Source organism: Nelumbo nucifera, chromosome 1 (assembly GCF_055504915.1).
Source record: "Nelumbo nucifera cultivar China Antique chromosome 1, China Antique-T2T, whole genome shotgun sequence".
Classification (NCBI taxonomy): Eukaryota; Viridiplantae; Streptophyta; class Magnoliopsida; order Proteales; family Nelumbonaceae; genus Nelumbo; species Nelumbo nucifera.
In genome coordinates, this window is record NC_142649.1 from 129,176,995 (window position 1) to 129,204,619 (window position 27,625).

General features: G+C 40.0%; 1 protein-coding gene across 2 annotated transcripts; it reads left to right on the top strand.

The window, feature by feature from the left end:
* Positions 1 to 242: 242 nt before the first annotated feature.
* Positions 243 to 27,383, top strand: HGO (homogentisate 1,2-dioxygenase). Of its 2 annotated transcripts, none has more exons than XM_010280895.3 (9): positions 243 to 957; positions 1,352 to 1,582; positions 23,233 to 23,312; positions 25,471 to 25,638; positions 25,770 to 25,945; positions 26,086 to 26,155; positions 26,274 to 26,428; positions 26,738 to 26,821; positions 26,909 to 27,383. In XM_010280895.3, exons 1-9 carry the CDS (start codon positions 743 to 745, stop codon positions 27,131 to 27,133), a joined length of 1,404 nt encoding a protein of 467 aa, XP_010279197.1. In that variant the 5' UTR covers positions 243 to 742; the 3' UTR covers positions 27,134 to 27,383. The 2 variants fall into 2 exon arrangements, with proteins under 2 accessions (XP_010279197.1, XP_088750341.1); XM_088894215.1 differs by having other exon boundaries at positions 247 to 957; positions 26,715 to 26,821.
* Positions 27,384 to 27,625: the final 242 nt, after the last annotated feature.

The window sequence follows — 27,625 nt, forward strand, 5'->3', positions numbered from 1 at the left end:
ACAAATGCAAATATATACGGTGCAAATACATATAAAATAAATCAGTTTGGATGAAATATAAATACAAATATGTAGACAAATACACACAAAATAATACAAAATACAAGCTCTACCCATTTATATTTGTTTTTATTTTTGTTTTATAATAACACTATTAACACTATAAATTTGTATTTGTACTCCTTCCAACAGCCTTAACGTTTTTTAAAAAAGAGCCAAAAAAAACCTGATAAGTGATAAGCCCGAATAAGTGTCGAGATTCGATCGGTGAGAATTGGAACTCACTGCCATCTCGTGAATCCCGACAGAGAGATCCAGATGCTTCACGACAGTTGGGAACTTGTCCGAAGCTAACACGTGTTCAAATCGATTTCTAGATCCACGGCCACGGGTGGAGAGGGAGAACGGCTTTAACTAGACAGAAATGCCGTTTGACCTGAGACTGGTCTATGGTTAGACGGCTGGGATGATCTGTTAATCATCAATTTACTACTCGACGGTTTGAAACATGTTAATCAGGTCACGATAAAGACGTACCTTTTTTTTTATTATAGTCCCGTACACATTTTCTTACTAACGAACTGACCGGTGATCATAAATCGGGAATCGGGAGTCAGTGACGACGTCAACTGTAGAGTGCAGACTGCGAGTTCATAGATTTTCGTCTGTATCTGTAATTAAAACACTCAAGAGCAGAAGGAAAAGCTCAGCGTTCTTCTGTCTGGTTTTGTTTGTTCTTACGATGGAGAATAAGCAACCAAGCAGCGAGTTCGGCGATTCTGGTTTCCCGGCGGAGCTGGAATACCAATCAGGCTTCGGCAACCATTTTTCGTCCGAGGCGATTCCCGGAGCTCTGCCTCAGGGCCAGAACAGTCCACTCATGTGCCCGTATGGTCTCTACGCCGAGCAGATCTCTGGCACCTCTTTCACTTCACCTCGCAAGGTTAACCAGAGAAGGTCTGTTTCAGTTTCTTCCTTCTCATATTTTCCTTGGTAGATGTTTCGAATTTCAATTGATTTTGTTCAATTTATTTATTTATGAGGAACCATTGGATGGGGTGATATATGTTAGTAGAAATTTATCCGGAGAAGGCGGAATACGCAGCAAAAATAGGAATTTTAAATTAGGTTTGTCTGAATTTTCATTTAAGTTGGATATTTTAAGATTTCTTCGATGAACGGTCTTTTTTCTATGATTAACATCTTCTGAAGCTATAATTAATTATGCTTTTTATCCGGCATTATTTTAATGGCTTTACTGTTGTTGATGCTGACTTTGTAGACGATATATGTGTTGGTATTTTTTTGGGGAAAAATGATGGTGGCTTATTTATTTCTATTTTGCTGGCAGTTGGCTGTATCGTATCAAGCCATCAGTTACCCATGAACCATTCAAACCTCGTATCCCTAGCCACAAGAAACTTGTGAGCGAGTTCAACCAGTCCAACAGTTCCGCTAACCCAACTCAACTGCGGTGGAAGCCTACAGAGGTTGCTGATTCACCAATTGATTTTATTGATGGGCTGTACACAGTGTGTGGGGCCGGGAGCTCTTTCCTACGCCATGGATATGCCATTCACATGTAATTGGTATTTCTTGGTTGCTCCATTATTTATCTAATTTCTTCCATGATGATCAATTTTTTTCCTAACTATTTATGTTCTTCTTAGCTTGTTTGAGATAATCCGCTTCCCAGAACGAAAATTTCAAATTGTAATGGTTACATAGCTTTGTGGGTGAATACATATACATGGAAAGAAGGCCTATATTAACATCTACTTTACATATTGAAGCATAACCTATCGTTATTCATCCGTTGGAATCTACATTTCAGACTAGTGGCTCCAAGACCAATAAACTTCTAGCAGAAAAAGTGGAAAAACCAATAGTGTAACTGGAGCAATAATATGTTTTAAAACCCCTTAATTATAATTATAAGTAGTTAGTGAAATATTAATTTAAACAAATTGAAATGCCTGAGAGAAAAAGATAAAGTCTTAGTGCTAGAACACCATTGACATAAGCCAAGGCTCAAGTCATGAGACCACACGTCTCTTAATACACCTCAAATTGGGCCTCAAGTGGTAATTTCATATTCCTTTAGGAATATTAGCAGTTAATAACCTTTCTTTCCTCCCTCCCATATCCTTATATTGCTTGAGTGGTTTCTCTAGTAGTTTAGTTGTTTTAACAGAATATGTCATCTAGAGGTTAACTGACTGAATCAGGATTTCCTCCTCCCAGAATGGTCCTCACATCCACCTCACAGAACTTGCAGCAATGCATTCGGAACATCTCCCCATGAATGAAAACATACAAGTACGGGAGATGTCCCTGATGCGAGGCTGTAAATTCTGTGAGGGCCAATTATGTGAGGAGGAAATCTGAACTCTGACTGAGGATGCATCTAAGGTTCCTCCCATGAATGATTTATTCTATTGCCTCCTCATCAGGTTTTTAAAAAGACTATTTACTTCATTGATTTCACTAGCAAATAATTTTAAGGGCTGGAATCAAGAGATTGATTAGGTGATACAGTATTTTAAGGGTGGTTCAACAACAAACACAATGATATTGTTGGCATTCAAAGCCTTACAATTTTGTTTGTTCTGAAAGATAAAATGAAAAGAAGTCTTAAAGACATACACATACTGAAACAATAAGCATGAAGCAGTTATCTGGTAGCAGCTTTTGGAGTCAATTGATGCACTCACAACAGAACTTTTGCAAGTGTTGCACATGCAAGTGGGTGGTAGAGCAATTAGCTTTATATGAGGCATCTTTCATATGGTTCAAGGGCTCCTGTTTCTGATAGAAGTCGTACAAGACTACAGATATTCTTTAGATTTTGAACAGAAAATAAAAGAAAGGAAGAGAAGAGGAGAAGAGTAGAAGAGAGATAGAGAGGAAGAACTCGTGGAAGGACTTTTGAGAGAAGAGAGTGGTTGGTGTAATAAAACAGCCACCCCACCCTTTGAATTTATATACATAGTTTCCTTATTGTAAAAGAACTTAATGCTTACATGGCAAGATAAGATAATTAAAAACTAATCCTAGATAAGATAGAATAAGATTAAAACTAATCATACTAGGAAAGCTGATCCTAATCAATGACTTAACTAAATCTAAGTACAACTCAGGTTGTCACACGAGTACACTAATGTGGGGTCCACAGTTTCCTACACTCCCCTTCAAGTTGGGAGTAGATGTTTGTCATTCCCAACTTGCATAGGTCTTCTTCTAACTTCTTTCTTGAAACAACCTTGGTAAGAAGGTCTGCAAATTGCATGTCGGAGGTGATGTAAGGGAGGCATACTTCTTGAGATGTAACCCTTTCTCTAATAAAATGCCGGTCCACTTCAATATGCTTAGTTCTGTCATGTTGTACTAGATTATGGGCTATATTAATGGCAGCCTGATTATCACAGTACAACATTAGGGGCTTCTCATAAATAATACCCAATTCCTCAAGTAATGGTCTTAACAATAGAATCTCAGCCACACCATTTGCCATGGACCTATATTCAGCTTCAGCACTGGAACAAGAGACAACACTTTGTTTCTTACTCTTCCAGGAGACCAGATTACCTCCTACAAAGGCACAATATCTAGAGGTAGATCTTCGATCATGAACCCACCCAGCACAATCAGCATTTGTGTAGACTTCTATCTTCATGTGGTCATTTTTCTTGAACAAAATGCCTCTGCCTAGGGACCTCTTTAAATACTGACTTACTACACTGACTGCATAACTGATGTTGGGTCGTGTGAGGCAAAGATAGAGAAGTTTTCCAACTAACCGTTGGAATATAGCTTTATCTTCAAGAGGCTCTCCACCCTCTGCACTAATCCTGTGGTTCTGTTCAATAGGTGTGTTCGTAAGCTTAACTCCCAATTTTCCTGTTTCTTCTAGCAGATCAAGGACATACTTTCATTGAGAGACAAAAATCCTATGCTTGGATCTAGCTACCTCAATGCCCAAGAAGTATCGTAGTTCCCCTAGATCTTTTACCTCAAACTCTTGATGAATAAGTTGCTTAAGAGACTTAATTTTACTAGTATCACTCCCTGTTACTACAATATCGTCAACATACACAACAAGCAAAGTTACGGAAGAATCCACTTTCTTAATGTCAATACTCTTGGCTGAATAGAGAAAAGAACAAGAATAATCTTAGAGGTGTCCAGAATGAATGACCCCCACCTCAAAGAGTCTCTTATATATTAAAAGATATGTACAATTACAAGAATGTCCATACAGGGCTGAAAGAGAAAAGAAGAATAAGATGTAAAAGTAATATACAACAGGGACTATACTAATAAGATACATCAAGTTATAGAATCTCCACACCCCCCCCCCAAATTGATGCCTCGACATAAGCATCAGTTTGTCTATAAGAAAGAGGTGTCGAACTCTAGTCATAGCTTTGGTGAAGATATCAGCAATCTGCATGTCCGAGGCTATATGAGGAAGCGATATAGACCCAATAGTGAAGAGATCTCAGATAAAGTGGCAATCCACCTCGATGTGCTTGGTCCTCTCATGGAAGGCAGGGTTAGATGCAATCTTGATAGCACTCGTATTGTCTGCATAGAGAGGAATAGGAGTTGGAACCTGAATGCCAATATCCATAAAGAGAGATTGTAACCAAACAATCTCACTGCAAACCGAAGACATGGCCCTATACTCTGCTTCAGTGGAAGACTTGGAGACTGTTTGTTGTTTCTTACACTTCCAAGAGATGAGTGAATCACCCATAAAAACACACCACCCAGATGTGGACCTACGAGTGTCTGGACAACCAGCCCAATCCGCATCAGCATATGCTCTCAACTGAATAGGAGAGGAGGAGAAGAACAGTCCCTGGGAAGTTGTGCTTCTAACATATCGAATGATGCGATAAACAGTAGTCATATGAGGTTAACGAGGAGCAGAAACAAATTGACTAACAACCTGGACAGCATGAGAAATATCAGGCCGAGTCATAGTGAGATAAATGAGGGACCCCACAAGCTAGCGGTATAAGGCAGCATCAGGAAGTAATGGACCTTCAGATTTAGATAGCTTAAGATTTAGCTCCATAGGTGTATCAACATGCTTTTCATCATTAAGACTAGCAAGTTTAACAAGGTCAGAGGCATACTTCTGCTGACAAACAAAACACCCTCGATCACTACAATGTACTTCCAATCCCAGGAAATATGTGAGAGGCCCCAAGTCTTTCATGTGAAAGGAATTATGAAGTAATAGTTTCAATTCACGAATGCCTTCAGCATCATTCCCAGTCAACAACATGTCATCAACATATAGTAGGAGAATGGTAATACCCTGAGGTCGTCGCCTAATAAATAAAGAGTGATCAGAAGAACTCTGGCTATATCCAGCAGCAACAACAACATCGCGAAAGCGTTCAAACCATGCCCGGGGAGCTTGTTTTAGACCATATAGAGATTTTTTAAGGCGACATACTAAAGAAGGATCACTGCAGTATCCAAGAGGAGGCTTCATGTAGACTGTCTCCTTCAACTGACCATGAAGAAAGGCATTCTTCAATCAAGCTGGCATATGGTCCAAGACTGAACAGCAGACACTGCGAAAAGAACACAGGTTGTGGTAATCTTTGCAACAAGAGCAAAGGTTTCTTCATAGTCAATACCATACTCCTGACTATATCCTTGGGCAATTAAACGTGCCTTGTATTGATCAAGAGATCCATCAGACTTCAGCTTAATGTTGTAAACCCAACGACTCCCAACAATGGATGCATCTAGAGGAGCAGGCACAAGATCCCAAGTGTCATTCTCATGTAAAGCATGAATCTCTACATCCATGGCTTCCTTCCAATGAGGGCTACTATTAGCTTCCTGGTAGGAGCGAGGAACATCTGCGGAGGATAGGATAGCAGAAAAAGAGCTATGGTTTGAAGGAAAATCATAGCGGTCAGGAGGTTTAGATATACGAGTAGAACGACGAAGAGGAACAGAAGTATGAAGAGTGTTTGAAGTAGAGGTATCACTTACAGTAGCAGTGATAGGATGATGATCTGAACCAGGAGGAAGGAGAGTCACAGGCGCAGGGGCTGGAGCACTAACCGCTTACGAGAGAAGACGAGAAAGTCCTTCTCAGCAGAAGGAGGTGGAGCATCTTGTGAATCAAAGTTTGGCGAAATGAAATGTGCTCAAGGAAAATAACATTACGTGATATACGAATGCGGCGAATAGAGGGATCATAACAAAGAAATCCTTTGTGGTCAGGACTGTAACCCACAAAGGCACACATGACAGACTATGCAGACAATTTAGAACGTTCACGAGAGGGAAGATGAACAAAGCACACACATCCAAAGACATGAAGCATAGATAAATTTGGAGAATGACCAAATAACTTCTGAAAGGGAGACATATTACCAAGAACTGGGGAAGGAATGTAGTTGATCAAAAACACAGTTGTACTGGCTGCCTCTACCCAAAAGGAAGGTGGAGTATGGGACTCCTGCAATAATATTCTCACAACACTAAGGATATGTCCATTCTTGCGCTCGACCACACCATTTTGTTGAGGAGTATCTGGACAACTTTGTTGCACTTGTATTCCATGATCCTTCAAATAGGATAAAAAATCTCCATCAGTGTATTCTCCTCCTGAATCTGAACGGAGAACATGCACTTGTGATTGAAACCGAACCTGCACCACAACATGAAACAACTTAAATGTTGGGAACACCTCAGACTTGTGGTGAAGAAAGTATATCCATGTGTACCTGGTACAATCATCAATGAACGACACAAAATATTTGTATCCAAGCCGAGAAGAGACAGAAGCAGTCCAGACATCACTATGTATAAGCTCGAAGGGAGAGGTAGCATGCTCAGATGTGTGAGGAAAAGGTAAGGTACGACTCTTACTTAAGCAACAAGAAACACAAGATGTATCAAAGGTGTGCAAGGAAGGAACTTTATTCTTAATATATCCAGAATCAAACAAAAATTTTAAATTTTCTGAATGTAAATGACCCAAACGTTTATGCCATAGGTCCCAAACATTATTTCTATGATTCAAAAAGTAACTAGAAGTGGAGGAACTGAAATAAACTGATGATGCTGCTGTTCGAGGATTCTCGAACTCCAATGCAAATAGACGGCCCAACCTGCGCCCCCTCCCTTTCACCTTCCCAATGTTCTGGTCCTGAATCAAACATCCATCCTAAGAGAAAATAAGAATGTTACCTTCATCAATTAATTGGCCAACAGAAATCAAGTTTGTAGTGAGATTAGGAACAAGAAGGGTCTTGGTAAGAGGGAAAGATGCAGTGGATGAAAGCTTAAGAGACAGATCACTACTACCAATGATGTTTAACTTTTCACCATTGGCAGTAACAATATGTTTGTGATGGGTTTTAGTAAGGTTACTTGGTTGGTTAGGGTAGGTTCCTGTCATGTGGTTGGTAGCTCCAAAGTCAATGATCCAAATATGAGAAGGAGAAGCACAATAACTGGAAAACTCACCAGGTAAGCCAATAACAGAAAGATCAGAAGGAATAGTAGATGTTACAAGTTGTCAAATGCTTTGCTCAACCATAGATGCCAGAGAATCACCTTTAACAAAAGAATCGCCACTATCGGAGGCCATTTCAGCGAGAAAACAGCAGTCCAGGCACAAGGATATCAGAGACAACCAAATTCAGCAATCACGAAGATGACAGTCCAAAAAAGGCAAGTTTTTAAGACTGTCGAGTCTAAGGCCTTTCAAATATGAATCTGAAGTCTGAATCAAATAAGTGGGAGGCAAGAAAACCCTAGGACAACACCAGATCTAGGGTTATAGGTTGATCGAGTCAACCGATTGATAGAAATTTGTGATTTACCAACACATCAGACGTCTTCTTCATGAACAAGAAGGTATCTTATGCTGATTGGGGCAGTCCTTAAAAACTCTAAACCAGAAACTGAGTGTAGGGTTAAGGAGAGCTTGAGAGAACCCTTCGATCTGGAGAGAAAAACTTAAATCGCAAGCTGATGTTGAAGGCTTGAAGTCCAAAAAAGGTTGCGGTCCAAAAATGGAAACTGTAAGTGCTGCCGCCCCAAGAAGAAGATCAGAACTCCTTCGAAAACTTCACCAAATCAGATGTTGTTTGTAGGTGGAATGGATCAGGTCTAGGCGACACCAGATTTGAAGTCCAAAGCTGTTGCAGTCCAAAAAAGGAAACTGTACAGTGTTGCTGCCCCAAGAAGAAGATCAGAAATCCTTCGAAAACTTCACCAAATCAGATGTTGTTTGTAGGGAGAATAGATCAGGTCTAGGCGACACCAGATCTGAAGTTTGGCCTCAAACCAATGTCTCCCAAGAGAGATCTAAAGAAATCTCTCATGCTGGTTGCGCAAAGAAGAAAGAGTAGAAAAGGGTTGATCAAGAAAGCCCTAATACGACAGGTTTACTGCTTCTAGTAAGGTTCAAGAGAGCGAGAAAATAGATTAGAGAGCAACCTGCTCTGATAACATGTCAACACTCTTGGCCGAATAGAGAAAAGAACAAGAATAATCTTAGAGGTGTCCAAAATGAATGAGCCCCACCTCAAAGAGTCTCTTATATATTAAAAGATGTGTACAATTACAAGAATGCCCATACAGGGCTGAAAGAGAAAAGAAGAATAAGATGTAAAAGTAATATACAACAGGGACTATACCAATAAGGTACATCAAGTTATAGAATCTCCACACTTAATAAACAAGGTGTGGTCTGAATGGGCCTGCACATATCCGAACCTATCAAGGGCTCGTCTGAATCTGTCAAACCAAGTTCTAGGGGACTGTTTAAGTCCATATAAAACTTTGTTCAACCGGCAAACCTTTTTTCCTGTCTCCATACCATAAAATTCAGGAGGCAGCTGCATGTAAACTTCTTCCTGTAAGTCTCCATTGAGAAAGGCATTTTTAACATCCATCTTATACAACGGCCAAGAGTAACTAGCTGCAAGAGATAATAGGACTCTGATAGTGGTCATCTTTGCTACTGGTGCAAAAGTTTCTAAGTAGTTAATACCATATGTCTGAGTAAATCCTTTTGCAACTAACCGGACCTTATACCTTTCAACAGAACCATCAACATTATGTTTCACAGTGAATACCCATCTACATCCAACCTGTTTCTTTCCATTAGGCTGATCAACTATCTCCTAGGTATTATTTCTGATGAGGGCATCCATTTCTACTTTTATTGCATCTTTCCATTCTGGTGCTTCCAATGCTTCCTGTATTGTTCTAGGAATGGGAATATCATCAATGGATGCGAGAAAAGACTTATAGGAGGGAGACAAATGATCATAGGACAAGAACTGAGAAATGTTGTGAGCTGTGGATGTGGTGCAATGGCGCTTGCCATTACGAACTGTTATGGGAAGGTCAAGATCATCTAATGAAGGTGAAGGCTCCATGGTGGGATGTCTCTCATCTGTAGTATCTGTGGTACCGGGATCTAGATTTGCAGAGGGGACTGAGACTGGCCTGCACTGCTGATTGTTGGATTGAAGTCTTTGTATGTATGAGTATTCGGATGATAAGAGTTCTTATTAGCCTATACTTAAGTTTAAGTTGTCCTGTACTGGGCCTTTGTTAATGGGCCTAATCCTGTTTAATGTTTTAAGTTGTCTGGGTGTCCCATCACTAATCAGGGGCATTCTAGTAACTTCCTGTATCATTGTACTACACCATAATATAAATAATAGTACTGTCGACTGAGTAGAAAGTTCGACATTCCTGCATCTCTTCTTCTTCTTCTTCTCTTTTCTGCTACTTCGGCTACAGTAATTTAGCTTTCATGGTATCAGAGCATTAGCTTCTTCCTGGTTTCAGCCGGCACACCCTCTCTTCTCTTGTTGTCTTTTCATCTTCTCTCTCCCTTTTCTGGGTTGCTGTAGAGAAGACCTAGGGGTGTAAGAGTAAAGCAAGTTCGAACCTAGGGTTTCTCTTGGTTGTGGGACTCAAGGGAAGTAAGACCCAGAAGTAGATGTCCTACTAGGTTATTTCCAGCAAATAGTAACTATTTGGCTACTAAGAGAGGTCTGTGTAGGACAGACTTAGTTGAGGACTGATTTCAGCAGTCCTAGCACTAGCCGAAAGGGGCTTAGCTACTTCTACAGTTACAGCTTCGGTGCTCCAGCAAGACTCGCACAGACTTAGCTTCTTCTACAGAGCCACTGTTCACTTGCTACTGTTGCGGCCTCGAACTGTTCACTCACTACTGTACCCGAACTGTTGCAGTTTTTGGTTCAGCCCAAGTGAAGTCTATCTAGTGTTCTACCAGCACTGTGAACACTTCTACCATCATAGCAATGTGGCAAACAGCTCCAAGTTCAGGGTGGTTATCAGTCCGAAACCCCTCACCACTGCTGTGAGATTACCTAGGGAGCTGCCAGCTCCAGATTGTTCAGCACTGTGAACCCTAGTTGAGGACTGATGTCAGCAGTCCTAGTATTGGCCGCAAGGAAGGGCACTCTCTTTACAGTTGCAGTACTCAAAGTTCAAGTGGAGTCTGCATAGCACAATAGTTGAGAACCCTTAGCTTCAGGTCGGTTACCAGCCCAGAACTCCTTGCTTGCTGTTGTAACGGAACTGTTTCAGAACTGTGACAGTCTCGGCAAGTCTGAAACTGTGTCGAGTGCTGTCAGAACCTGCTGTGGTCATTTCAGCTAATCAGATCTGCTCCAGAACTGGTTCAGAACCTTCAGAACTGCTTCGGCTAGTCTCAATCAGTGTCACCTACACAGTGGCTGCAGTCAAGATGTCTTCAATACCCAGAGATGTTTCTTCTAGAGATAACAGGCCTGCGGCAAGTGGGAATTTTGTCACCAGCAACAATGATGACAACTCACAAAATACACCAACAGTGTCTTCTTCTCCTATGGGACAGGTTGTTGATTCCTCTGGAACTGGTACATTGGGCTTCTCTGCTAGTGAGGTTGAGATCCTTAGTAGGGCATTAGCCCGTCTAAGAAATAATTCTTTTGCTTCTACATCTCTTGCTAGATCAGGTACAGCCTCTACCTTCAGTGCCACTGGCTCTATTGACTCTACTTCTTGGGTTATTGATTCCGGTGCTACTGACCATATGACACATATGTCTTCCCTATTCTCTTCATATCATTTGTTGTCTGGTCAGGATAAGATGAGAGTTGCTGACGGGTCTTTCTCCACTATCTCTGGAAAGGGAATGGTTGACCTAAGCAAGGACCTCTCTCTTAAATCAGTTTTACATGTTCCCAGTCTTACCTCAAATCTCTTGTCTGTTTCAAAACTAACCAAAAATTTGAACTGTAGTATAACCTTTTTTCCTACTCATTGTGTCTTCCAGGACAGATTGACAAGGAGAACGATTGGGTGCGGTCATGAGTATGGAGGCCTCTACTACCTTGATGCAGACATCGGCTCAGCCTTACAAGCATCTGCGGCTAGTAATCCGGAAAGTGTGGAGTCAATAGCTAAGCTGCATCTTTGGCATGCTAGGCTAGGTCATGTGTCTTTCTCCTCATTAGAAATGTTGTTTCCCGAATTGTTTAAGAGCATTCCAAGTCAGAGTCTAACCTGTGAAGTATGTCAAATGTCAAAACAATGTAGAACTGTGTATCCAATTTCCAGCAATGAAATTTGTGCTCCTTTTGATTTGGTTCATTTTGATGTCTGGGGCCCTTCACCCATTGTTTCCTTTGATGGCTTCCGGTACTTTATCAGTTTTATTGACCACTACTCTCGTTGTACATGGATCTACCTGTTAAAAGGACGGGATGAAGTACCACGGATAACCATGGCATTTTGCAAGATGATTGAAACACAGTTTAATAAGAAGATTAAGCAATTCAGGTCAGACAATGCTGCTGAATACTTTGAAAAATCCTTGAACTTATTCCTGGAAGATGCTGGCATACTACATCAGTCATCCTGTGCTTATACTCCTCAGCAGAATGGAGTTGCTGAGCGCAAGAATAGACATCTATTGGAGACAGCTCGAGCCTTACTATTCCAACACAAAGTCCCCAAGCAATACTGGTCTCAAGTTGTACTTTCTGCATCATATCTGATAAACCGGATGCCATCTAAGGTGTTGGGTATGAAAACCCCTTTCTCTGTTTTGTGCCCCACTCTTCCAGACTTTCCCCTTCCTCCTCGGGTCTTTGGCTGTATATGTTTCATACACGTGAAGGATCCAAAGAAGACTAAGCTAGATCCTAAGGCTACAAAGGGAATATTCTTGGGGTACTCTCCTACACAAAAGGGTTACAAGTGTTATGACCCTGTCTCCAAGAGAAAGTATGTCACCAGAGATGTGGTGTTCTTTGAGTCTCAACCTTATTTTTAGTCTTCTCAGAATCCTCTTCAGGGGGAGACTAGTGGGATGGAAGAGGATTCTCATTCTCCCTCCTTTTTTGTTCCCCTATCTACCTCGGGTCTTCCATCCTCTCCTCCTACTCCTTGTTGTGACATTCCGGGTCAACCCAGTGAAGCTCCCACTGTGCCGGTTACCTCTCCTGATGCTGCAGATGTTCTTGAAGGCTCCAGTAGGCAACAAAAAGAGATACTTACATACAACAGAAGGAAAAGGGGTCCTCAACCTCATGACAGCAATCAGTTGGACTCGGATCAATCTGTCTCTACAATCCAAGGTAATTTCAACTCTCATACTTCTGATTTGGATCTTCCTATTGCTCTCCGTAAGCCTATCCGCTCTTGCACCACCCGGCACCCCATTGCTGATTTTGTTTCTTACTCACATTTATCTCCTGCCTATCACTCCTTTGTGTCTGCTCTTTCCTCTGTGCGTGTTCCTTCTAGGTACTCAGAGGCTGTGTCTGATCCAAGGTGGAAAGAAGCTATGAATGAAGAGATGAAAGCCCTAATGAAAGCAAGAACTTGGGAATTAGTGGATCTGCCAGAGGGGAAGACCACTGTTGAGTGCAAGTGGGTATTTACTGTAAAGCACAGGGAGGACGGGTCCATTGAAAGGTACAAGGCCAGACTTGTGGCAAAGGGGTTTACTCAGAAAGAAGGGATTGACTACAAAGAAACCTTTGCCCCGGTAGCAAAGCTCAACACAATTCGGGTTCTATTGTCACTAGCAGCAAATTTTTCATGGGAACTTCATCAGCTGGATGTGAAGAATGCCTTCTTAAATGGCGACCTTCATGAAGAGGTATTTATGGAACCTCCACCAGGCTATGACTTTAGTAGAAAGGTGTGCAAATTGAGGAAAGCATTATATGGGTTGAAGCAATCTCCCCGTGCATGGTTTGAGAGGCTCTGTGGGGCCATGAAGAAAGTGGGGTACACTTAGAGTGGTGCAAACCATACCTTGTTCATAAGGAGACAGGATAGCAAACTTACTGCACTCATTGTTTATGTGGATGATATGGTAATTACCGGGAATGACTTGGAAGAGATAAAAAGACTGAAGGAGTTTCTAGCTTCTGAATTTGAGATCAAAGACTTGGGTCATTTGAGATATTTTCTTGGGATTGAAGTTGCCAGGTCAAGAGAGGGAATCTACATATGTCAGCGGAAGTATGTTCTTGACCTCCTAGAGGAAACAGGCATGATGGGGTGTAGGCCAGCAGATACTCCAATGGAACAGAACCATGGCCTGCAGGAATCAGTAGGGGAGGACTACTATGATAAAGAGAGATACCAAAAATTGGTAGGGAAGCTGATATACTTATCCCTCACTCGGCCAGATATTGCTTATGCTGTGCATGTTGTCAGTCAATTTATGCACTCTCCAAAGATTCCTCATATGAAAGCAGTTGAAAGGATTCTCAGGTACTTGAAGACTTGCCCAGGGAAGGGAATTCTCTTCAGGAAAAACAATAGAATTGAAATTGAAGCCTACACTGATGCAGATTGGGCTGGGTCTGTTGGAGACAGGAAGTCAACCTCGGGTTACTGTACATTTGTGGGAGGAAACCTGGTCACATGGCGCAGTAAGAAGCGGAATGTAGTGGCTAGATCAAGTGCAGAAGCAGAGTATCGAGCTATGGCCCACGGGGTTGCTGAACTCTTATGGCTCAGAACTCTTCTTAATGAACTTGGCATTAAGGCTGAAGGTCCTCTCAGGCTGTATTGTGACAATAAAGCTGCCATCAACATTGCCAACAATCCCGTGCAGCATGACAGGACAAAACATATTGAGATTGATCGGCACTTTGTTAGAGAAAGAATTGTCTCGGGTGAACTCTGTGTGCCTTATACTCCATCTGAGATGCAAATTGCGGATGTACTGACTAAAGGGCTGGCAGCAGCAAAGTTTAGGGACATGCTTGGCAAGCTAAACATGATTGATATCCATGCTTAGCTTGAGGGGGAGTGTTGGATTGAAGTCTTTGTATGTATGAGTATTCGGATGATAAGAGTTCTTATTAGCCTATACTTAAGTTTAAGTTGTCCTGTACTGGGCCTTTGTTAATGGGCCTAATCCTGTTTAATGTTTTAAGTTGTCTGGGTGTCCCATCACTAATCAGGGGCATTCTAGTAACTTCCTGTATCATTGTACTACACCATAATATAAATAATAGTACTGTCGACTGAGTAGAAAGTTCGACATTCCTGCATCTCTTCTTCTTCTTCTTCTCTTTTCTGCTACTTCGGCTACAGTAATTTAGCTTTCACTGATGTCCGAAATCAACCTGTCTCTATCGTTTGTTATAAACTCTCACATCCCTGCACCTTTGACAACCTTCCCCATTACACCCTTCTTCACTTAATGGGATTGGTAAAGGAACTTCTGATGAGTTGCTCACAGCCTCACTATTCTCCCCTTGAGGAGAAACCCTTGGATAATAGGGTTTATCCTCAAAGAATGTGACATCCATTGAGACAAATCTTTTTCCAGAAGTGGGTTCATAATAACAATATCCCTTTTGAGTTTGGGCATAACCAAGGAAAATACATTTAGAGGGATTATGATCAAATTTGGAACGATGAGGGCCAAGGATTTGAACGAAGCAAGTGCACCCAAAGGTTTTGAGTGGAATGGTAAACAATTCTTTATTAGGGAATAAAAGGGTAAATGGAGGTTTCATGTCAAGAACCCATGAGGGAATCCGATTGATGAGATAAACTGTTGTAAAAACAGCATCCCCCCAGAAACGTATAGGCACATTTGAGGTAAACATAATGCCTCTGGCTACCTCCAATATGTGTCTATTCTTTCTTTCAGCAACCCCATTCTGCTGTGGTGTATGTGGGTAGGTAATCTGATGGATAATCCCATGATCAAACATGTAGGAGGCTAATGGGTTTGCAAAATATTCTTTTGCATTATCGGATCTAAAAATTTTAATTTTAACCAAAGATCCGAGTTAAAGCAGGAACCTCATCTCAAGAATGCATAAGGTAAACCCAAGAAATCGAGTATAATCATCAACAAATAACAAGAAATATCTGTACCCCCCCATAGTTGTGGTATGATAGGGTCCCCAAACATCAGTATGCACAATTTCAAAAGGAATATTGCTTCTGTTATTACTTAATGAATAGGTTGTTCTGCAATGTTTTGCAAGCTCACAACTTTCACACTTCAAACTAGACATCTGACCAGATTCAAATAAACTAGGAAACAAACTCTTCAAAGCCTGAAAGGATAAATGACCCATCCTATTATGCCAAAACATCACTTGGTCAACAGACTAAGAAACAAAGGATTTCTTAGTTTCACTATCTTCCTGATGAGCACTTCCTCCAAGTAGGTAGATTCCATTTGTCTCACGGCCAGTCCCAATCACCTTCCTTGTATCCAGATCCTGAAAAACATATCGATCCGAAAAAAATGTTACTGAACAATTCTGTTTTTTTGTAATGCTACTAACTGAGAGCAAGTTAGTATTAAGCTTAGGAACATGCAGGACGGAGGATAGGGAAATGGCATCAGACAACTTGATGTCTCCTTTGCCAAAAATAGGAACAAGGGATCCCATCAGCAATGGACACTTTGTCTTTACCAGAAGATAAATGATAGGTAGAGAAAAGTGATGGCAAACCAGTCATATGGTCAGATGCTCCTGAATCTATTATCCAATAATGTTTTGTATTACCTGGAACTGAAGCATGATAAGCTGAGGCCCGATTACCTGATTGAGCAAAGGATGAGGTTGAAGGAGCTGATGGTGGCTGAGGAGATAAGACTGAGTTACTAACTTCACTTTCCAATTGTGTCAGAGCAGCTCAGACAGCAGCTAGGGTGTCTAGAGGAGTGCCTCTTGAGGCCATTGAGGCTGCACTATTAGTGTTGACAGCCATATTGGCATTCCCCTTTTTGTTTCTGAGTTTTGCTAGAATTAGATGTGGATGCAACTTCTAACAAGTGTCTTTAGTGTGTTTAGGTTTCTTGCAATGTTCACAAACTAGGTCCTTTTTAGCCTCTTTCTTCATATCCCTTTCCTTATCACCAGACTTGGGTTTAACTGCTGCCAGAGCATATTCGAAAGGTTGCTGCTGTAACATAACCTTTCTCCTAGTCTCTTCACTATGCACTAAGGAATATGCTTGAAACAGAGTCACACTTTATCTTGTCAATAGCTGCTGTCTTACAATATCATACTCAGAATTTAGACCAGCCAGGAACTCAAATACTCTGTTAGTTTCAACTTGCCTTCTGTAAGTCTGTGCATCTTTTTGACTCTCCCATTCAATTGTCTCAAGGTGGTCAATCTCATGCCACAGAGATTTTAGGGTTGAAAAATAAACAGAGACTTGTTTCTCTTCTTGTCTGAGATTTTTAGCCTCACATTTCAGCTCATAAGCCCTAGCAACATTAAGGGGCTGAGAGTAGGTTTCTTTCACAATTTCCCATATTTCTTTAGCTATTTTTGCCCATAAATAATTTCGGCTGATGTGTGGCTGCATAGAGTTGCACAGCCATGTCATCACCAAATAATTTTCCCGAATCCACTTAGCATAAGTGGGATCCTCCTTGGTTGGTTCCTTCACATCTCCCAACAAATAGTTCAGCTTTCCTCTTCCCCCAATGGCCATCTGAAAGAATGGTAGGATCCATCTAATGGACACCATAAAGGTTGCGGAATGGGTGGGGCGAATTTCAAAAATTTCCTACCTTCTCCCAACTGGGAATCATATTCCCTGAATTTAGAATACAATATTCAAGGATCTACTTGAACCCTAATCAAACCAGATCTGTACCAAAAGATAAATGGGAGGATTGTACCTGATCCGGAGAAGCAGTATCTCCCAAAGTTGGTGTTCACGCCCAAAGAATGCTCCAAGATCTGTCCCTGCTGAAGATGACACAGCTGTGGATGGAACAGAACCAGCAGGGTGCGTCCTACACACTGGATCCTTCACAAGAATCCCCTGGATGTACTAAACACTGAATTCTTTCAGTCTTTCTTGCAAGACTGATGTCAAGAACTGGTTTCTTGACTTTCTTTTCTGCAAGGATCAAATCTTGCAATATTGCAGATGGCGGCGGCAGGAGGAGATTTCTAGAAACGAAAAAACTGAACTGTTTTCTTTTCTGGAGAGAATGAGATCTAATCTCAATTCGCAGGAACCCTTCTTGCTTACCAGAACCTCTTGGATCGAAATCTGATTTCCCTCTCTTGGTTCATTCGAAAATCTCCTCCCTTTCTTCTTGATTAAGAAATCTCCTAATTAGGAGTTATCCCAATCCAAATCAGTATTTGGATAGGGGATAATCTTAATCCCTTTCCCAGATAGAGTTAGCTTACTCCTGATCTTATCAGGAGGTTACCAGATTCAAATCTGATTTGAATTTGGTCTCTAAGAGTGGATAAGGCTAAGAGCCCAATCCTTTTTGCTAACTTCAATCTCAAATTCGCCCCATTGATGGGTGATCATATCAGCCCACCTCGAAATGGGCTTTTGGCCCATTAAGTATTCAGTGTTTAATTAGTTTCCAATCTGCTGCCCAGTTGGGCTTCTTTGTATGGCGTGGGACCCAAGCATTGATCTACACACCAGCCACATGGGTTCGGCCCAGCCTTTAATACAAGGCCCAGCCGAATTCACTGAAAATCTCAATGAACCCCTTGAGTCCATCGTATGAACCCTATGGGCCCAACACTTACATTAAGTGGTCCCTGGGCCAAGCCATCTTATAAAAACCCAGGGACTGTGGGCAGGTGCAAGATTAGCCCATCAGGTATTATCCTAAATGGTCTTACACTTAACCTCTCAGCCCCTAATGATCAAGCACTGCCCGACAAGAAAGGACCTCTCCCTCGGCTGCAAGGAACAGTGCCGCACTCTCCTCTCACATGGATCCCGGGAATTAAAACCATTTGCAAACATTTTGAAACCGTACATATATATGTAAATATATTAATTTTGCAAAAACAAAATTCCAACGATTGAAATCAACTGCCGGCAGTTTGGTTTCCATCAGAGAGAGTGCATTCCCGATCATTACCCTTTGTCCGACAAAGTGGCTGATTCTGTCACTATGACCACCCACTCAGATGAATTCTCAAACTGCCCCAACATACCCAGGTTTTGATCCCCACTAAGGATCTCACTGATTGGCATATCAAAGGCAGCCTGATCCAGCACCTAGTGAAGTGTCATAATCGAGTCTAGGGGTCAGGTGTAACTTTCCAGTTTTGCCCATCTATCTCCAAGGTCCAGGGCAAGACTGGAAATCTGGTCCGGTTCAAGGATTCAAGTAATCCCATGCTGTATGTGCCTCGGGTCTTACCCTGATGGCTGAGACAGGCCATCCCAACACTTGGTGGCACACCAGTATCAGCCTTGGCAGGATAAATCTCCCCAGACTTATCCAACGGCTGTGAACATTTAAAACTAACATGAGTCTCTACAAATGTCCAGTTTTAGGGTTTTACACAGAATTAAACCAAACAACATGAATCAAACATGCACTTTATTTATTTCCACTAAATAACAAAAGTACATCAAAATGATTGAAGCTAAGGGCATACAAAACTATCTAACACCATCATGGCTGATTGGGCCCACTCTAAGTAGTTTGAACCATCAAACTTTACGGTTGTAATCTGGAAGGTGTTTTCAGCCATGCTACCTGAACCAGCCCCAAAAACACCATCCCCTTGACTTTTAAACTCCATTATTAATCAAAATACTTCCTAATGCTGTACCAATCGGCCTACTAGGTCTGTAACAGGTAATAGTGGGTCTAGATGGAGGGTTCTAATTCAGAAACCCTAGTCGGCCTATTGAGACTGATAGCAGTAAACAACTGTAACAGTCCTAGCTCTACTGTATCTTCCAAAGAGCAAAGAAATCGAGGAAGACAAATCTGATTACCTCCCTGAAGCAATACCAGCCCTGAAACTTGAGGGTTTTCTCTTAAACCCTAAAAGGAATACAAAAGAGAGGGATTTTTTCTTAACCATACCTCTTATATCAAGGTATCCTTGCTGCCGATTTCAAGAAAAGCTTGAAAACTTACCAGAAAATTCTGAGAAACTCTGATCTTGATAATCAACTTCAGTCTTGAAGAGAAAAACTGATCTTGAACCAGAAATCTTCGGAAATTTTGATTGCCGCCTCTTGTCTTGATCAAGGACTGATCTTGATCCTCTAGTCTTTGAAAGAAAAAACTGATCTTGAACAGAAATCCTTTGAAATTCTGATCGCCACCTCTAGTACTAATCAAGGACTGATCTTGATCCTTTTCTCTTCCTCTGATTCTTCCTGGTTATCAAAGATTCGATCCAATCTTTGGACTGCTGCTGTAGATAACCTCCAAGAATCAGCCAAAGAGAGCTTTTTCTCTATTCTTCCAGCCCTAGGCAATTCTCATGTGGTCGGCTGGATCAAACTCACATGAGAAGCCCTAATCTTGGCTCCAATACCAAGTAGTTGTACAAGACTACAGATATTCTTTAGATTTTGAACAGAAAATAAAAGAAAGGAAGAGAAGAGGAGAAGAGAAGAAGAGAGATAGAGAGGGAGAACTCGTGGAAGGACTTTTGAGAGAAGAGAGTGGTTGGTGTAATAAAACAGCCACCCCACCCTTTGAATTTATATACATAGTTTCCTAATTGTAAAAGAACTTAATGCTTACATGGCAAGATAAGATACTTAAAAACTAATCCTAGATAAGATAGAATAAGATTAAAACTAATCCTACTAGGAAAGCTGATCCTAATCAATTACTTAATTAAATCTAAGTACAACTCAGGCTGCCACACGAGTACACTAATGTGGGGTCCACAGTTTCCTACACTGGTTATGGAGGGAAAGTTCTTATAGGCCCTATTTACCTGGCATAGTTAACAGCTTTGGAGATTGGGCTTATCTAGGCAGTTCCTTTCAATCCCTTCAACATTGACTTCATGCTGATTCACCTTTTTAAGGAGAAAAGATAAATTTCCATGGAGAGTGAGAGAGAGTCTCTGGAGATGTAAAACAGCCTTGGGGTTGATTGGATCTCTTATAAATAGAATAATGGTAAATAAAGAAGAGAAGTTGGGTATATTGAAGAAAGATACATAGATAGAGGTGCCACAGCTTCCTTTATGGAAGAAGTGTGGAGTCTGTCATAACTCATACTAAACTCAATACAAGGTCCTCAATTGAGTTTCATGAAAGGAAAGTGTTTGAACATCTCTCTCAAAATCCAAAAAAAAATATCAGAAAGGCAAAGTTTTGTTCTCAATATTTGTCATTCTCTTCTACAAGAATATTGTGGATTTTATGTAGACAGTTTTCTTAAAACTCTTCAACTTATATTCATTACAAGTTTGACATGAAATTTGAAAAAAGAAACTTGTAAAACAAATATTTGCCCAAGTAAATCCTAAAAGGTATAAATTCTAATTAAAAACGTAAATAACCTAAAAATAGAGAATCATGTCATGGACTTCTTGGGTGTTCTTAAAACAACAACTCACTCTCAGTTCAGGTCTGAATTGCCTTCTTTAGGTCTTGTTGATAGGTAAGCAAATAACATACACCAAATCAAGCCAAAGTTGCAGGTTTTGACTCCTCAAATTTAGGCTGCAAATCGAGTGATGGACTTGAGACTCTTCTCTCTAGAATTCTCATAAATGAACTTTGAATATCAGTGCCTTTGCATCATGCATCATCTGATTACCTTCTCAAAAACAAAAGTGAAGAAAAAAGAGGAAAAACATAAAGGTAAGAGGATATCTTCAGATTTATTTGCACCCTTGCAAGCTTCATTGGATTTGAAATATTCAAGAAATGGATAGAAACTATTTCTGCAGCTGATTTTATGGATTCTATATGCCCTGTATGTTTTGGTACCATCACAACGTGCTTACAGGTGTGTGTGTGCACACGTAAATGAGCATGCCATATGTTATATTGTAGCTTCAAGTTGTACACCTTTTACCTTTTCTATTCATTTAAGGTCAGATTTCTGACAGTCTCACCCCCCCCCCCCCCCCACCCCAACACGAAAAAGAAAAAGTATGAGCCTCTTCTCTAGATCTAGATCTAAATGCAAAACCATTTATTCTAGATGGCAACAATAGGTCTTTGGCCTGTATTTCTGGATTGTATTATACTTGTCTTGAGATGTAGGGCTGCAAAATAGATCAAACCAACTTTGGACAGTGTGATGTGGACGCCGGCAGCAGCAGCAGTAATTTAGTGTTCTCAGCAACAGCAATTTAGTGTTCTCATCCTATCTTATCTATTCAGTATTCTTGCCTTATCTGCTTTCAGTAGTAAGGATTAGTAGGAGTCTTATCTATTCAGTGTTCTTATCTTATCAGTTCAGTAGTATGGATTATTAGTAGGGAGTCTTATCTTATCTTATCAGTTCAATAGGATAGATTAAGGGAGTCTTATCTTATCTTATCAGTTCAGTCTTATCTTATCTTATCAGTTCAGTAGGATAGATTAGTAGAGAGTCTTCCTAATTAGCAAGGAGTCGTCCTAAAAGTAGGACTCTTATCTCTTGTAATCTCCTATTTAAGGAGCTGATTTTATTCAATAAAGGCATTGAAAATTTCAGTCAAGAAAGAGAGCAAGGAGAGTTAGGTGATCTCTTGGACAAATCACCATTAAGGCGCCAAGATAGGTTCATCAAGAGCAGGGAGGAACAAGGGAAAACAGGAGGTTTTCCCCGTGGAACGACCCGTGACGAGATCCTATTCCCGGGCCCATAACACAGTGGGTATCTCCGAATTTGATTCCATTAAACATCAGGATATTCACTTTCAATACGTTTTGATATATAACCAAGGACATGTTTTCTGTGTTTTTGTTTGCAAGGACCAATTTGTTTTCAAACCAGTTGGTTTTGATTTGTTTTTGGAACTCGCAACAAGAAACAATTCACATTGAAGAACACCCCCGTAAGTTTTGAAGATCACCAAGACATGAAATAATAGGAGTGTGCAGGTTTTGGATGTTTCAGATTGTAGAAGACATCCTCAGTAGCCTGTATTTCACCAATCAGGCTAACAAAATTTTTTGGTATCATGTGTATCGATATTATGAACCTTCCATATAAGTATATATTGGATACGTCTATATATACAAATACACACACTTACTAAAAAAAACATATATATATATATACACACACTTGAATCTAATCAGATCCAACAGATCCAATTGAGATCAGGTACACAGGTTCAGATTAAATGGATCCAATCAATATCAAATCCACTTGCAGCCCTATTGAGATAGAATAAGTAGTGAATTCTCATCTAATGTTTTAAGTGTTTCTTTGATTTTGTGATTTCCTTATGAATTAGGAAAGAACTTTAGGCTAAGCTAATACTCTTATAAACAGTGGGGAAGACTAATAGTTCTTTTACAAGGCCTAGAAGCAAAGAGATATATCCATTGGACTGCTTTTGGATCATGGTGGAAATGGAATTGTAGGATTGGATTTGGCAGGCAGAAAAGCAAAAATAATTCCAAGAGAATTGAGAAGAGTAATGTACAGGAAGACATATGTTCTTCTATCCATGCTTGAGAAGAATAACTTCACAAGGTCTCTGTTTTCAAGCTAGACTTCAATTTTCTCATAAAGATGAATAATTATAACTACAAGTGATTGTAATTTGGCAATCTTTTAATTTCCTTTGTTATATATGTAGAAAACTTTTGCTAGTGGGACTGAAGATGCTTTAAAGCATTAGATGCTGGATTAGAAATAGAAATGCTAATTTGATATTTGCAATCATCATTGAGTTCAAACTGTAAATCATAATTATGCATTTTGAATAGCAGAAGAATTTTGTTTGCATTTAGGTACACTGCCAACAAATCAATGGATAATTGTGCTCTTTGCAATGCTGATGGTGACTTGTTGATAGTGCCTCAGAAAGGAAGTAAGTGGCTGTCATGTATCCTTTTGTACTCGATTCCTCAGTGGTTTGTTTCAACCTCCACATTATCTTCTCTGGTTTGGAGAATGGGCTTTCGTCTGCTGATGTTCTGAATCTCTTTAACATATTTAGGCTTTGCTGTTTATAGTCATTAAATTTCATAAAACATAATAATAGGTATAGGATCTGTGTTGCAAATATCCTCCAAACATGATACTTGTTGCAAGAGCATGTCCATCAAAAGCTGATGGTTTCTGAACTTTTGAGGCAGGTGTACATGCCAATAAAAGTGTTGATATAGAATACTAGGTTGGAAGCATATAATGCTATTAGCCTAACCCTGAGATCTCTCTCCTGTCTCTTTTTTGTTACTCAAGTTGCATACTATCAATTTTCCTTGGTTCTCAAAGGCCAAAGCTAATGCCAAGAACAGGGTGCCATGTGCTGAATTATTTGCCCTGCAGACGAGGTGGGACCCACAAAAACATGTCCAAATTTGTACCACAATTTGTCTTTTCGTGTGTCCCACCATGTCTGTGGAGCAAATAATTCATTAAGTTGCACAATGCATTGTTTACTAGCATTCCTCTGAGTCCTCTTCTGCAAATGCATTTGACTTGAACCTTTGCTCATTTTGACAATATTTAGATGTACGATGATATTCCCATACTGGATGGAAATGGTAAGGGTGGCCATTGATTTTCAGGAGCATAATGCATAAAAGATGCCTTATGGTAAACTCCAGAACAAGGACCTTCTACCATTGTGCTGCACTACAATCATAATCATATTCATGCTCCTGGCCACTTCTTTCAAATTCTTCTCCTTACTAAGTACTGCTACTCAATTTTCTGGATCTTTTCAAGAATAGCTTCTGAGTGATCTATGATATCAAGTAGCATATTATTTAGCTGGAATGTCCTAGGGATTTAATTGTATTTGTGCAATATTCTGATGTTATCTTTCTAGTGCACATCTGTCTCTATGGGGGTTGTTAGTAATATGAGTTTGGACATAGTTAATAATCCATTCTGGATCATCATGAGCATAAGCTAAAGAAAGGATGAGAAACCCTACTCTTTAGTGACGGCTTGAGAATTTGGGTTACTTCTATAGATTCAAAGCACATCCTAATCTGGTTCTCGAATGAAAACGACTATTTGAAGATATGGTTAGAGGAGGCTTTTAGAATCAAGGCATTCTTGTTTCACTTGATGAAGTGGGTTCCTGATTTTGAACTGAGTTGGGAATCATCTATCATGCTAGTTGGGAATCAAGGCATTCCTGATTTTTTATAAGTATGATAATAAATTATTTTCGTAATTCTTAAATATTTGTATGTATAATTAAAAAAATAATTTTTTATATGTATAATTTTTATTGTTTATAGGAAATTTGGCTCACATTCGAGCTCAAGTCAAGCCAAGCTTGAGCATACGAGCTTTTGAGCCAAGCCAAATTCAAGCTCAAATCTCTAGCTCGAATTGGGCTTGAACTTGAGCTTGAGCTTGAGCCTCATGAATATTTTGCAAGTCAAGCTCAAATAATTAGATATTCGGCTCGAATTCACCCCTACGATTAGGAATCAAGGAACAGGAATGCAAGAGGTATCAACAAAGTGTGGTAACCAAATCAAGAAATACAGTATGCGACTAAGGTGAAATAAACAACGAATTCTAAATGTGTAGCCACTTCTGCAAGGAAAATCATATTGCTGAGAGACCTACCAAGGATGTTACATCCAAGAAAAATGATTTCCCAAATCAAGAATGGATGATGGTTGAGAAATAAAAAAAAAAAAAGAAGAAGAAGAACCGTAAGTCTAAGGAGGACTGGGAAATGGCACCCAGTAATCAATTAGAAGTAGTCCAGGGATCGTCAAGAGAAAACAAGGGTTTTCACCCATATTATTCTTCTTAAGAATCTTTGTTCCTGGTTATAAGCCAGAAATTAGAGAGTTTTGCTCCTTGTATAGCTTTGAGGGTCAGGTTACATGCCCCCCAGTCCTTTTTCATAATCATTTAATAAAGCTCTTCAGATATTCTTTAAAAAAACATATTTGTCTCTATGCACTTTTTTCCTTGGCAGATTCTTTGGAACTATCTACTTTTCTGGTTTGCTCTAGATTATTTCTCTCTTAAATGCTTTCTCCATTCTACAGGGCTGTGGATTGCAACTGAATGTGGAAGGTTGCAAATATCTCCTGGTGAAATAATTGTTATACCTCAAGGGTTTCGTTTTGCTGTCAACCTGCCAGATGGTCCATCTCGTGGATATGTTGCTGAGGTTTTTGGTGCACATTTCCAGCTTCCTGATCTTGGGCCTATAGGTATTGTATTCTGTTATTCAGTTTTGAATGAAAATTCCATTAAACATTGTCTAATCTAGTTTTGTATGCAATACAATTTACTGGGCTTGTAAAATGCTATCCTGATCAAACTATCTTTGGATATTGTATAGGTGCTAATGGCCTTGCTGCTCCACGGGACTTTCTTGCCCCTACAGCTTGGTTTGAACAAAAATTCTGTCCAGGGTATACCATTGTACAAAAGTTTGGTGGTGAACTGTTCACTGCCATACAAGATTTTTCTCCATTCAATGTGGTTGCCTGGCATGGTAATTATGTACCATATAAGGTATGTGCCAATAGAGATAAAAGGATGAGTTTCTTGTAACATCGGTTATTCCCTTTGGCATCAAATTGTGAAGCACTTGGAATGAATGTTGTAAATGCATATCTCATACCTAATTTATGAAAAATATCATTTACTTGCAGTATGATCTAAGTAAGTTTTGCCCATTCAATACTGTTTTAATTGATCATGGTGATCCATCAATAAATACAGGTGTGTGAATTCTGCAATATCTTTTCCTATTCTGTTTTCCTATAGAGGGTAGGAAAGAATCTAATTGTTCATAAACATTGTGTCTAAATTTTCCTTTTTTTATACAATTATATTGCAGTATTAACAGTGCCCTCTGATAAGCCTGGTGTTGCATTGCTTGACTTTGTCATCTTTCCTCCTCGATGGTTAGTTGCTGAGCACACTTTTCGACCTCCATATTATCATCGAAATTGTATGAGTGAATTTATGGGCCTAATTTATGGTGGATATGAGGTAATTATTTACCATGGCATGATTTTTTTTTTACTCTCTTTCTGTAAGTTAAAAAAGAGTATAGACATGGGCAGTTTGGAAGGCATAGAGCTCTGTCTTTGCTACCTGCTTTCCCAGTACATGTATTCTCATATATGATAAGATCTTCAACATCTAGACATGCAATTTCATGTTTATGCTCAAAACGTGCATGAATTCTCAATTTTGATTAGATGCTATTGCTTGTTCATGCTCAAAATGGGATCAAAGTTATCTTTTCTTTGTTTGTTTGGTACATTTCACCAAGATACTTGTTGACATAATTACAAGGCAAAAGCTGATGGGTTTCTCCCTGGAGGTGCAAGTCTTCATTGCTGCATGACCCCCCATGGTCCTGATACCAAGACATTTGAGGTAGATACTTGTTTTCAATCAGAATGAATTGTTTATAGGATAACTTGCTCTCTGCTTTGAATGACAAATTTATCTGTACGATGACAGGCAACAGTGGCCCGTGGAAATGATGCAGGGCCATTCAGAATAGCTAATACCATGGCTTTCATGTTTGAATCGTGTCTGATCCCTCGAGTCTGTCCATGGGCTCTTGAGTCTCCCCACATTGATCGTGAATATTACCAATGCTGGATTGGATTGAAATCCCACTTTTCCCATGAAGAGGGCGATTATAAGGATAAACAAGTACAGAATGGAAAGGACACCAATTAGTGGGATTGGATTGAAATCCCACTGATTTAATGAAGACTCAGTCATGAGCTCTTCCAACATCAATTAGGCTCTGTTCTTATTTTGGAAACACATTTACCTGGGTAAATGCACTTACCCAAGGAATACTTACCTGGATAAGTGCATTTACCCATGTTCTTTTTCTGTTTAATTTACTGAGGTAAATGAGATTCTTTACTTTCCCATGTTTTTTTGCAACATCCACTTTCCTGGGTAAGTTGGTAATTTTTGTTCATCTCTTGCCAATTTTACCCTTTGGGACCAAATCCATGTTTTTTTATGACTTTTTGCCTCAATAGCATAACTAGTCCAAAAAATGCTAGAAAATAAAACAATTAACAATGGCCGTCCAATTGTCTAACAAACAGACGAATAAGTACTTCAGAAGAGAAGTCCCATATTAAGCTCCTTATGTAAACAACCACTAAAAAGACTGCTAGAGAAAGGATGCTCACGGTCACTGACCCATAAATC